Below are 13594 nucleotides of genomic sequence, written 5' to 3'. Positions count from 1 at the left end.
CGTCGTGTGCAGTATTGCCATACTAATAAATGTAAAATTGTTACACTAAGTAGTTACCGGTAAAAATAAAAGGTCAAAATTCTTTTTTTGTACTTTTTATGTGCAACTAATCACAGATAAAAAAATGCAATACTAATTACAACTTACACTTAATAATAAACAATGAATATAGTTAAGGTAACCTAATTAAAACAATATATTTCACAATAATGAAATTATTATATACCACTTTGTACTAAGTATATTTACCTATAAAACTGATAAGTGATAGTTAAAATAAGTATACAAATAATTACAATGTCACTATTGCCATGGTAAAATTAGACCAAGCAGGGTAATTGCATACTTATACTCCGTCCAACTATTTATTTTACTTTTAACTATTTATTTTATTTTTGATGCGCTAATGCGTTTCCGATTCGGTTTTTTGTAATAATCGATTTTATTTATGAATAAGTTTTAAACGTGAATGTAGAGGGTTAAAAAAAGATATTGTCTGATTGGGATCCTGATATTGCGTTTGACAACTTTGTGTACCTACTCAAGAATTAATAATGAATGTTACTGAGGATTCAAGTGATGATTCCCGTTCAAATGGAGAAGACTCCGACGATTCATTATAATAAACATTAAGAATTTACTTTTATCATTAATAATTTATTTGATTTCATTATAATTTATTATCTACCAAAATTTAGCTACTGAATAATCTTCATTATATAATCTGTTGGCTCGATAAATATCGGAGCTAAAAAGCAAATTGCTTCACTGAAATAAAAAAAGTCTGTTGTATGTATGTAGCTTGTATATGTGCACGTCTGCCGCGCGACTTACGGATGCACACATTCGTAAAATCTCGCTGTACACTTGCGTTGCATAGCGCGGATGTCCACGCGCCATTCATTATAGAATTGGTGCATTCGCATGATTATGCAAATGTGTATGTTTATATGGAGTTATCCTACTTGGTCTTATTCTATTATGCTTTTACACACTATAAGTACTAAAGATGTTTCTTTTTTATAATGCACTATTATTATTATACATTTTGTGATATAACAAGAGGTTACAGATATCACAATTTTTTATGTGTTTGTCACCAAGTGGCGAAGAAATTGTTAACAAAATTAAAAATGTCCTGGCTTCGAATACAGATTCTATTACTTCAGAGATTCGCCACCCAATTCAAACTTAAAGTATGATATTATAACTAGACTTGTTAATTATAAAGGTCCCAAATTTATATACATTGTATTGTACTATACGGATTGTATAGAAAAAAATGGAATAGAAACAATCAGTCCAAAATTCACTAAGATTTTTGAGGTTCAGCTATGTTAGCTGGAGGCACTTCGGCCTTAACTTGGTCATTGTTCTCCTGCACCACTACGACGCGTTTGTTCGCTCTCCTTCTGGCATGAGGTCCAAGTCTCACTCTCGCTGGCTCCACATCTTCTGTTCCAGATATCTATGTAATGGATAAAAAAATCAGTTTTTTAAATCACAAACATGGAACATTATGTACTCGTGGATTTACTAGATGTAGATAATAAGATGGTTATGTACCGGCAGTCATTTAAAATATTCATAAAGTATATATTTATACATAACACATGGAAGTAATACACAGAGCATTTCAAGGCTAGTTGGATATGAAGAGAAAGTAGTTTAATATTGTAGATAGGTAGAACATTTTGCTTCAAAGATATATTATTTTATTTTTAAAAAGTAATAGCTCATTCAATACTTTTGCTTAAAAAGTTATCATATATAAACTTATCAGAGAATTGAACCGATCAAGGATTAATTCCTTGTTAATAACATAGTATCTTCATTTAAAGGAACACCGTTCAGTTACAAAAAAACGTACAATTTATTTAAAAAGGTAAACTTGAAACTGCCAATGTACCTACAATTTCAAATATTAAATTCGCCTCCTATTGGATGCATGGAAATACTAAATAGCCGTGTAACGTCATGTATATACATATATTTCGAACTATTCCGTTTTTGCCATTGCTCATCATCATATCAGCCGGAAGAGGAATATAGGACTCCCCCAAAGATTTCCAGATCAGCCGATCGGACGCGACGTGCATCCATCGGTTACCCGCCGCCCTTACCAGGTCATCCGTCCATCTAGTAGGGGTCCGTCCCACTGAACGCCTTTCGGTTCATGGTCTCCATTCAAGAACCTTTCTGTCCCAATGGCCGTCAGTTCTACGAGCTTTGTGCCCTGCCCACTGCCACTTCAACTTGCTAATTCTTCGAGTTATTAGACTTTCGTTCTTCTATGGATCTCCTCATTTCTGATTCGATCACGTAGAGAAATGCCAAGCATTGCTCGCTCCATAGCTCGTTGAGTGACTTTGAGCTTTTTTATGAGACCCATAGTAAGTGATCACGTCTCAGAGCCGTAGGACATCGCTGGCAACACTGTATTGCGGACGAGAAGACGTCCCGGAGCTTCCCGAAAGCTGCCCAACCGAGTCGGATTCGACAATTGACCTCTTTCTCGAAGTTGGCCCTGCCTAATTGGACGGTTTGTCCGAGATAGACATACTCGTCAACAACTTCGAGAGTAGAGGTTCCCACTGTTATAGGGTTGGACACGACATGACCATTCGACTTAAGTTTCGTCGTCGTGCGATTGCTACACAATGAAAATTGTAACTACTTTTTTCTGATCTAAAACGAGTATTTCGGTCTTATGACATCTGGAAAGAACTCAAAACGTTCATTTATTTGAAAAATAACGCGATTTAGATCCGAAAAAAATATTTCCGTATATTGTATTTTTAACATAATTATTATAATTCCACACAATCTATATATATATTTGTATTTGTCCCGTATACGTTCTATTATTATTCATCCGATTGCGGTAAAACTTTTATGAGTTCTTGTGTCCACACCCGCTAAAGTTTCTGAAATATTACAACTTTGTTTCAACAAATGTATCTACAGCTGAAAAGGCGTTTAGGCAAACAGTTTTTTCTTTCAATGGCGTTGCAATGCATACCGGGTACAGCTAGTAACAAAAACCTTGTACTGCACTGTAATTACGTCCTGTGTTTTACTGCCTCTGTGGCCGAACGGTTAACATGCCGTGCAGACTGCCATGCAGAGGTCTCAGGTTCGATTCCCGGGCCGGGAGAAATATTTGCATGGCCTACATTTATCTCTCTCGTGACTTTGGGTGTTATTTGTGGTTGTCTATGTGTGTGTCCATGGCACCCGCAACACAGAGTTTCCCTAATGCGGGGCTATGTTGAGTGTGTTATTATTATTATTACTGTATCAATCTAAGGGCCCTAACACATAAACACGATACGACGTCGCGTCGTGTCACGACGTGGCATCGTCTCACGATGCGACGTCGTATCGTGGAAATCTACGACGAGCAACGTAAAAATTCACGACACAACATCGCAACGTGCACATCACGACGCACGGCACGACGTCGAGTCGTAGAAACTCACGGTGCGCTCCCCAGTGCACATTCATTTGTTATTCAATATTCAAAGATGACAGACGACATTGAGGTTCATTGTTTTATAACCCTAGTCAAAGAGCGTCCTGTACTATGGGACAAAACATCAGAAGACTACAAAGTCACCTTTGAATATTGAATAACTAATGAATGTGGCACCGTGAGTTTCTACGATACGACGTCGTACCGTGTGTCGTGACACGTTGCGATGTCGTATCGTGAAACGATGCCGCGTCGTAGCACGACGCAACATCGTTTTTATGTGTAAGAACCCTAAACACTTCCCACGATGAAGGTTTTGGGACAGTTTACTACCCTGGCCAAATCCGAATCGGCAACTACATTCATATCCGAAGAGTTGTGTCTTTACATAGATAAACTCCTCAAGATATTTTCTTTCACCAAGACGTTTATGTTAATACATAACTTCTCTTGTTGTTATACTAAAATCACATCGTGTTGAAAGGTGTTCCCCAGGGCCTCCTACTGAGTCCAATTTTTATCTAAGCATGTCACATAATTTTTTTATCAAATCCAACACTCCTATTAAACTATTTCTATTATAAAATAAACAGTTCCAAAATTCGAACCTACATTACATTCAAACGTGACTCAAACAACTTGCTTTTACACAACTTATTCTCACGGGAAAAGCTTTCCATGAAACAAATTAAAATAAACTTAACCAGGAATTCCACACGGTAAATATTAAAAAAGTGCAACCTCACATGTTTTCAATGTTTGAAAATGTTTACTTTTCAAACCAAGTTTCATTATGCTCATTTTTACTATAGTTATAACTACATGACTATACGAATGTTGTTATTAACTTTGTAATTTTATTGTTGTACAAAACCTATGTTAACATTTTAATTAATCAAACTCTTTTAATGACTTTACCTCTACGGTTTTTCTGGTACCAACGTTGTTTTCAAGGAATTTGTTCACTGCTCCCAGTGTGTTAATTGGAATCTAGAGGGAAATAAAAAAGTATTTTAATCTATTGTTAACAATATTTACACAAAATAATAAATAATACCTATGCTAGACAACCACACCAATTACCAGGGCCCAAATTCTACTAATTTTCTTGTAATTCCAATGAGACTCCATTGAGATTATATTACAATTATGATAATATTGTTGAGTCTCAATGTAGTGGCATTGGAATGGCATTCATTCATTCATTCTTTCAATCACTGACGATCGATGTTGCCTTGCTAAAACTATTATGGAAATATACATATTTTAACTTTTATCTCACAACTTTAGAATTATAATTGAAGCATTGGGTGTAACAAGGGCATTTCACGTAAAAATGAGATTCGAGATAATTAAAATAAATTTTTTAATGTCATATCTTTTTAATATTTGTAACATGACTCTTATATACTTTATTATTTATTTGTCTTATGGTTTAGCTAAATGATTTAGGTGTTATTATTATTTTAAAATAATTAGAAACATTTGAAAATATTTTTTGTTTATTTCCTTATGTTAACCGTCCTTGTTGCACCTAACCAGTAAATTAATAGGGCGTTCGTTTTATTATTAGTTTCTAAGGAAATAGATAATAACTTTAGATACTTAATTCAATATGACACAACGGCAATCATATACTGTCATAGCCGTACTTTCTTTTCGATACCTCCAATGAACACTACGTGAAATTATTTTTTTCTTTGTTTCTAAGGAAATAAATAATAACTTCAGATACTTATTTAAAAGTTACATTGAAAAAAATTTACACATATTCTTAATTATTCATTAAATTCACTGGATTGAATACCCCCCACGAAAATTGTTGTAAGTCAAAATAACATTTTTTATATTATCTTTTTTTATTTATATTGTAGGTTCCGTGTTTGAAAGTAACCACAACAATAAGTGATTTCTTTACTTTTAAATATAGAACCAACAATATGCAGAAGAAAGTATACGTACGCCATCTAGAAGGAATATATGGAAATAATTTTTTATCAATAAATACTAGATAGTGCTTTACATGTTTTGATCGACTTGCCATTGAAGAGCAGAATGTCAAAAAATTGCTATGGTACCTAGTTATATAGTAACTCGATCGCCAGCCACTTCTCTGCAACTTTTAGCAGTATACCAACTGTACAAAATCCTGCCATATCGATACACAACTGAGACAATTTAAATTGGATTCCCCGTACTATGAATACCAGAGCTACGAAGGCTGTTTCGGGGTACTACCAAAACCGATTTAGAAAAATTAATTTCCCAAATTGGTTCCACCGGGAGTCGAACCCGAGACTTCATCACCCAGCGCTCACAGTGCAAACATTTGGGTCACCGATGTCGTCATAACATATAATACATTTTAGCAATTTCTTGCATATTGCTGAATCTTTCTCGATTCCTTGGTTTTACCTTCTTAACTGACTTCAAAAAAAGGAGGAGGCTCTCAATTCGATTATATGTTTTTTTTTATATGTATGTTACGCAATAACTCCGGTATTTGTGAACCGATTTTGATGATTCTTTTTTGTTGGAAAGAGGGTACCTTCATAGTGGTCCCATTTAATTTTGAAGAAAATCGTCCACCTCTATGGGTGGATGTTCACGCATGAAGATTCATTTTTACATATAGCGCCTTAATTTGATTATAAGGAGCAATTATTTCAATGCCAGATTTTGCTATTCTCCAATTCAAGGCGTTTTTCTCTCAATATACTTTGAGTAGTGAGAACCGATTTTTACTATCTCCTGTGTCAAGTTCCGTATAGTGGCGAACTAGCGGATGAATCCGGGTTTTAACACTTTCCGGTAACCGATTTCAACAAAACTTGGCAAATAGATGTAATTCCACGTACTTTTGAGGTCGTTTTTTTTAGTACTCTGTATACTTTGAGTACCGAGATTATTAGCATACTACCTTTCTTAACTTTGTAAAGCTTTACAAATAAAAAAATAAAAGTACTTACCCACTGCTAATATTCAAACCGCAACCAAAGCAAACATCAAACCAGTAGAACTTTTAAGCTCAGTTATACCTTTATTGCCCCAAAACAAAACAAAACAAAACAAAACCAAACAAAGCACACGTGTTGAAGTGAATTATCAATAACAACAGCTAAGCAGGTGCAGCTAAACACATGGCTGCCGTTGTGGTTTTGCTCTCCAGGAGTTTGGCTTATAAAAAATGAAAGAGCTGTTTTTACAACGGCGGGTTGTGTGTTGGCCCCTGTGGTATGTACAGAATGTAAGCGAAAACCTTGTAAGATAAATTCGTCAAAAAATAAACGTCTTCGCTAAAACACTTTCGAACAGGAATAAATTCAATTGTCCTTAGAATCTATAGAACAGTTGACCTGTTTATGGAAAGTCATCGAGTATATAACCAGAAATAGATACGAAATAAGGGCCATATATTCCTGGTAACACATTAGCGATACAGCTCTTATAAATATCAACTCTCGTTTGCACTGAAATATAGACAGGCCAAGTACTGACCTGTGTGTACGTCTCCGTATATTCCAAAAAATATTCTGTATTTATTGTAATAAAGATGATATCTCTAACAATGCCGTGCTGTTCTTTTCGGTGGTGTAATAAAAAAAGCAAAACATCTAATTACAAAACAAACGGAATCACATATCATTGGTAATTAAATATTAAATATGTAATTTTGCAAGTTTCATCAATTATAGCAAAGTTCACGTTAACTGGTCGATTTGAAGTGAAACAGTTGACGACACCCGTCAATTGTTTCGAATTCGGCCTAGCCAATCGAAGCGCTGTTGTCACAGTAATAATATGGCAGAATAGTTTTCAAACAAATTAAATGACATTTCGTCTCTATTTCTGGTTATATATTCTATGTGAAAAGTCAAAAGCTTTATAAATAATATCACTCCTTAACCCGTTCATGGACAATAACGACGTTTACCGTAAACTTGAATATCAGAATGTGATAGTACGGGGTACCCCGTTTCGCTATGTGGATCTTAAATAACTAAATACGAACTTTCAGTGCCACTTACTGCCTCTCCATAGAGACAACGTACTGACAGAATGACGTATTCAATGATTCACTTGGACATAATTGTGGACGTTATATTAACACACTACCGTGCACACTGATGTGTTTATATGTGGTGATACAAGTACATGTCAGTGTCATTGCACTTTCTAACATCAAAAGTTAGTTTTAACCAAATTTCTTCACTAAAACGCATGTTTCTTAATTCAATATGACACAACGGCAATCATGTACTATCATAGCCGTATTTTCTTTTCGATACCTCCAATGAACTCTACGTCAAAATATTTTTTTGGTTATTTTCTGTTTAATGTCAACAGCCTTATTTTATTTACTAATATAAAGCTAAATTGTGAAAAAAAGAAACAAAAACAAAATTCGAAAAAAAAAAAATTAAGTTGGGTTAGTGTTCACTGGAGGTATCGTTTTATACAAAAATGTTGACGTGATCAGCCGTCAGTATTATATCAAGCGTAATTATTATATTATATCAGTATAAGTGTCGCGAACTCTTATCTTTGTTATAATGTTTTTCAGATGGAATGTTTTCTAGATACAGAAAAAGGAATGTTTTGCTGCAATTTTGTTTTGTATTACTTTCGACGTGTTGGTTGTCAGTGAAAGTGTGTCGTGAATTATATGTTTTTGCTATTGGGTTTCTCCTATATTTGTACTCATTTCTGTCGCCTTCTTCACTCCATTTTCATACAGTCCACATCGTCGACTTCAATAAGAAGAAAAGCAATGACATTTTGGTGTGTGGTACCATTTAATGTTCATGAACGGGTTAGCGCCTAATGCTGAAAATATTCAATAACGACTTTATTTGCAAAATCTCTAGCCAGTTTCAGGTGTTTCAAAAAGTTTAAAATTGTTTTTATACCTACATACAATAATTCTCCGATGAAATTACAGGCACATAGGACTTGTCAACTTGTCTCATGGTAACGGACGCAGTGGCAGTGCCCCTCAGATCTTTGCGATTTGAAGCTCTGAGTGGCTCTGCAACTGTTATGGATAGGCGTGCGACTTACCATCAGGCGCACGACTTGTTCGTCGCGTCACTTGATATTATAAAAAAAAAATCCTTTATACTACTTGCTATTATTGGTCCATACGTCTTAAAAGGGCTGACGATACCTTTTCCTTACCTACAAATCTGTTTGTAAGAACATTAGTGTCGTTCCATTGCCATTAACATTGTTCGAATCTCCATTCATACGTTTATTTCATTTCTTGCGAATGCCATTATATAGTTAGTGTCCTAAGGTTTGAGGGTTTGACGAACTTTTCTGCTGTAGCTATTAGTAGCTTAAGTAGTTAGCTACTGGCATGGACCAAATAACTCGAATATTTTATGGTACTATATTATTTATGGTACACCAGATGTCACGACGAGTGCCATATAGCTATATTTGTAATTAATTTGTTTTATATTGACGAGCTGCAATTTAACAAAGCTACTCTAGTTTCTTTTCAAACATCCATCCACTCCAAGTTTCACATAAAAACCACAACATGTATAATTTTCATACTCGTAACTTCCTCTCATTTGAAACTAAAATCAATAGCATAACCTTTAAATATAACTTTAAATAACTTATTTTCTTCTTGAATTTATAAAACAAATATCCTTTTTTTTACAACCACGCCAATTACCAGATCTGAAACTAGAGAATTCTCTGTGCTTTGAGTACCAAGGCAAAGAAACGCATCAAAACACTCAGACCAAAACCAATTTTCATTTCAAACCCTGGTCCTCCTTGTCCAGCGTCCACAGTGAAAACCACTGAGGTCGTCACCGTATTTATCGGATCACACAAAATAATTAGTATAATTATATCATCTGCAATTTGTTAGTTAAAAGCTGATAATAAAAATTGATGTAAAAGCGATAACAATGTTATTTCTCAAAATGTGCGAATAGGGACGTAAACATACAATATGGAAAGGTACGTTTCAAATAAGTGCATTCGACCGAAAAATAATACGAGTAGGTGCATGGACATTCCTAACATATTATGTTAATATTTTTTTCTAAGTTTTGTACTAAATAATCCCTTCAGGTACACATGGTGCTGGACTTTGGGGGCCCTCGACAATTTAAAACCACTATTTAAGTTACTTTTTGTTGATATAGGTATAGAAAACTATTATATTTTCGTAATTTATACATCCTTACTTATAAAATAAAATCATCAGTTTAGATATTAAGCTACGATTAAGTAATGTATTTTATGTTGAATGAAGGCACACCAATAGCCATATATGAGGTAAATGTACCAATCTTTGACACTATCCCAATGTATGACACTTCTATCTTTATTTTTTCTTTAAATAAGAAAACAAATATTGATATGTCTCCAAAACCGTGTTAAATTTACTAGTAATGGCATATATATGTATTCGGCTTAAAAGCTTTCTTCGATTTACTCAATATTTTTTCAGTATGACGTAAATTTCTGCGAACAGGTGATCCAAGTTGGAAGCGCGTTGGTGTTCTTTAAAAAGTCTTTAAGACTTTAAGTAGTTTGAGTGCATTTATTAGTCGGAATTTCGTTAATTATCTGCAAGTGTTCGTTAAAACTATTAGGCAATTGTACAAAGAATTTATTTTGTGTGTATTTATTGATGTATATCGTTTATATTTTATTTTAGAGGCATGTTAAACACTGGTGCAAAATTTCAACGTTTGATAGTAGTTGACACCCATGTCAAGCTCTCGTACAATGAAATATTTTTTAAAACTTAATTTCGACCATTTGGTAAGGATAAAGAACGTAGGTTTGGATTACTCCATTGACAAGTATCTATGGGTAGTTTGAGTAGTGTTTGCCATGAATATCGAAGACTGTTTTACTATGGGGACCTAATGCTTGACAGTCGTATATTGAGGTGTTAAACACTAGGACGTGACACTAGTTCAAGTATTGATACCTAAAGATATTGTGCAATGAGAAAATGCCACTAAGGGTGTTACATTATTCGGAAGATTAAGTATCTATAGGGATTACTATCGCTGTAAGATGAAACTATTTAGTAATGTTATTTAAAACTATATAAATATCTTATGATCGTGTGACATTTAAGTATAATTTTTGTGTTAGGTTTTATGCAATCTTATTGTAAATGTACTTATTAATTTTAATAAAAGCATCTTGCTTGAATTTGGCTTTTGTCTTTCTTTAAATTTATTGTTATAAAGGTAATCAACGGAATTAAATAACTATGACAACCACAATGTCCTGTAAAATACTAGTACACTGATCTATTTTTGCCATAGACAACCGTTGGGACATCAGAAATTTTGTCTGTCATAGACTGGTACAATTTTAGAGGTTGGGGATAATTGGAATATTTTAAATTATATAGTTCCTATAAGATAAATGACACACCTTTCAATATGTTAACATACCTAGGTAGTCAGTATGACTCATAATGAACTATTTTTTTGGCAAAACACGTGATTTTTCCGTCTAAAAGCGTCAACCACTGGGACATTTACCTGAATACGTGAAATTGCCTAAAAATAGATTTTAAACGTGTTTCATTATCTGAATTGTACGTAGAATTCATTTTAGTTATATTTTACGGTTGCAACCAAGGGATAGCAGCAGGGAGCGAAAATTTGTCTGTTTTATTATTTTTCAATATTTTGATGGTTGAAAGAAAGTAAAAAAATTAAATATATACACTTTTCACAAATATTACCACACTGTATGTTTACTTCCAAAAAGCCAAAAATATCGTACAAATGATGACAATGATGACGGTACTAGTCATCATAATGATGAAAATGAACTTACAGCGAAAATATCTTCAATGACTTTAGACACAGTCGGAGTCTGTATCGACACGTGCGTTTCACCTGATGAAGATATGGATGAGGTTGATGACGGAGCATGCTTCGGTGATAAGGATTCTGAATCTGAGACATAAAATGTTGATAAATTTTATGAATAAACGAATAAACACTAAATAAATGTTAGAAACGATTACAATTGTTAACATTGAGATATTAGTATAGGAGGTATGTTTATAATATTAATAATAACTACGGAGATGAGTAATTTAGGGATGCTGCAGAATTTTAGATACAACTATAATATTTGTTTTGAAAACATTTCATCCTGTCAAGACTCACATCATACGAGTTAAACATTCTTTTGATAGAATCCACTTCATAATTAATTACAAAGGATGTAAGACTACAGTTGTTGCAAACATCCTTTTTATGCAAAAACTTCTCAAAGGTTTTATACATACATAAACAATATTATAGAATTTTTTCCAAGAAGTTTTCCATAAAATTTACAATCCAAAGAAAATCTAGAACGAAAACAGTAATAAAAAAGCAGCTTTATGACTGAATGCAGCTGTTATTTTTATCTAAAGTAAAATAAATTTATCATCTCGACAACTCCTAGTCTACGCGTTTGCGGATAAGACGATCCTCATAAAAAATAAAAACGTAATAAAAGCTGGAGATAAAAAATACCATCGGAATGACGAGGTCAAAGGAGGTAGTGAGATAAATCCCTAAATGCTCAAGCAACTATTTTTGTAACGCTACATTAGTATAAGGATTTCAATAAAATGGTAAACAGCTAATCCTTAAAGCTAATCCTTAGTTAAAACACAAGATATTATTTTACAGTAAATATCTTTGAATTTCATTATTTAATGTTCAAATTACAATCCATAACATCACCTACTATAAAAATAACTATTTATTAATAAAGCCAATACAAATGCATGACATTGTTGTTCCTGTATTAACCCTAAAAATGTCTTACGACAGTGTATTGTATATTTATTTATTTTCCAAAATGTCCACCTGCATGTACGGCTGCGGATTTTTGTACTGAAACGCTGGTGCCGGCGGCAGCATTCCCAAGGAAGTTCCCAACGGCGTTTAAGGTCGAGATGGGGATCTGTAAAGGTATTTAATTGAACTAATTTAGACGTTCTTTTAATTAATTTCACCGTGTCATCTGAAAAAACCACCAATGAAATTAGAGCTTACAACTCTGAATTCTTAAAATTCTAAGAAACAAACTTAAGTGGCGAATTCATAAACAAATAAATACGTTATATTGATGTTTCAAAGTACGCCTTGTTAAATCATAGGTCCAGTAATCCGGGGATAGATGAACCGGAAATATTACCAACGTCCTGTATAGGACCTTTTGTTTTCTACCTTTAACTAGAAGAGTTAAAAGTAAACAATGTATTTTTTTTCTACGTTAAATGTATATCATACCGTTCTGATAATAACAACAATATTTCGATGTTAGTTACGTACATGCAATTAAATACTATGTTAACTTTTTGATTACTTCATGCTAGCTGCACGCTACTTAAATGCAATGATGTTATTTGAATATACAAGCTCCCTTTTAGTTGAAAATGTATTGTTTAATATCATTTGGTCGACACTCGACATTCTCATTAGTCATTATAGATAATGACTAACATTTACATTCAATTTGAAGCTTTCATTCAAACTGTTTAAATCTTTCCGTCAAAATGGTAAAATAGATAAACTCACATTAAAAATATCTCGGAAGAAATTAGGATTACTTTGGAAGTTTATCCTCTTTCTTAAAGTATATTGCCCACCACCACCAACATCAGCGTGAGCAGCAGCTCCAGTATCTACTGCACTTTCAGCTGCTACATCAATCCTCTTCTCAACTACAGGCTTATATACTACTACAGGAGGTGGAGGTGGTGGTGGGGGTACATCACCACCGGCTCCTATATAACCACCGACGAAAGCTGTTTTACGGAAGTGATGGTGGGGCTTGGTGCGGACGCGGTATATTTGTTTTTCAATGACATGCACAGGTGGAGGAGGAGGCGGTGGTGGCGGGTAGTATTCCACCTGTAACAAAAATATTGGTGTTTAAAAGATATTTGACTGGAAATCAATTTAATTGTCCGTGCTTTGGTTGACATTTGTCGTGAGACACAAAATTACCACAACCACAAAAAATTGTTAATTACTCGTAATGTTAGCATTTTCTGAGTTTAATATTACTGGGACAGAAAGTGTAGTGTTCACGTAGATGATAAGTGCTTTACACTTA

At 33.9% G+C, this 13594-nt stretch overlaps 1 protein-coding gene across 1 annotated transcript in view; it reads right to left on the bottom strand.

The window, feature by feature from the left end:
- Positions 1-739: 739 nt before the first annotated feature.
- Positions 740-13594, bottom strand: part of LOC113229606 (probable RNA methyltransferase bin3) — a 51014-nt gene continuing 38159 nt past the window's right edge. Inside the window, exons 8-12 of the mRNA XM_026463266.1 lie at positions 13054-13389; positions 12340-12436; positions 11309-11430; positions 4394-4465; positions 740-1468 (exon numbers count right to left, since the gene is read on the bottom strand). Coding sequence (XP_026319051.1) covers positions 1313-1468; positions 4394-4465; positions 11309-11430; positions 12340-12436; positions 13054-13389 — 783 coding nt within the window. The 3' untranslated portion in view covers positions 740-1312. The remainder of the gene's footprint in view (positions 1469-4393; positions 4466-11308; positions 11431-12339; positions 12437-13053; positions 13390-13594) is intronic.

The sequence above is a fragment of the Hyposmocoma kahamanoa genome, unplaced genomic scaffold (genome assembly GCF_003589595.1).
Source record: "Hyposmocoma kahamanoa isolate Upper Pololo Valley unplaced genomic scaffold, ASM358959v1 62, whole genome shotgun sequence".
Lineage (NCBI taxonomy): Eukaryota > Metazoa > Arthropoda > Insecta > Lepidoptera > Cosmopterigidae > Hyposmocoma > Hyposmocoma kahamanoa.
Note: the sequence above shows the minus strand (reverse complement) of the source record. Positions and strands in the feature narration are given on the sequence as shown.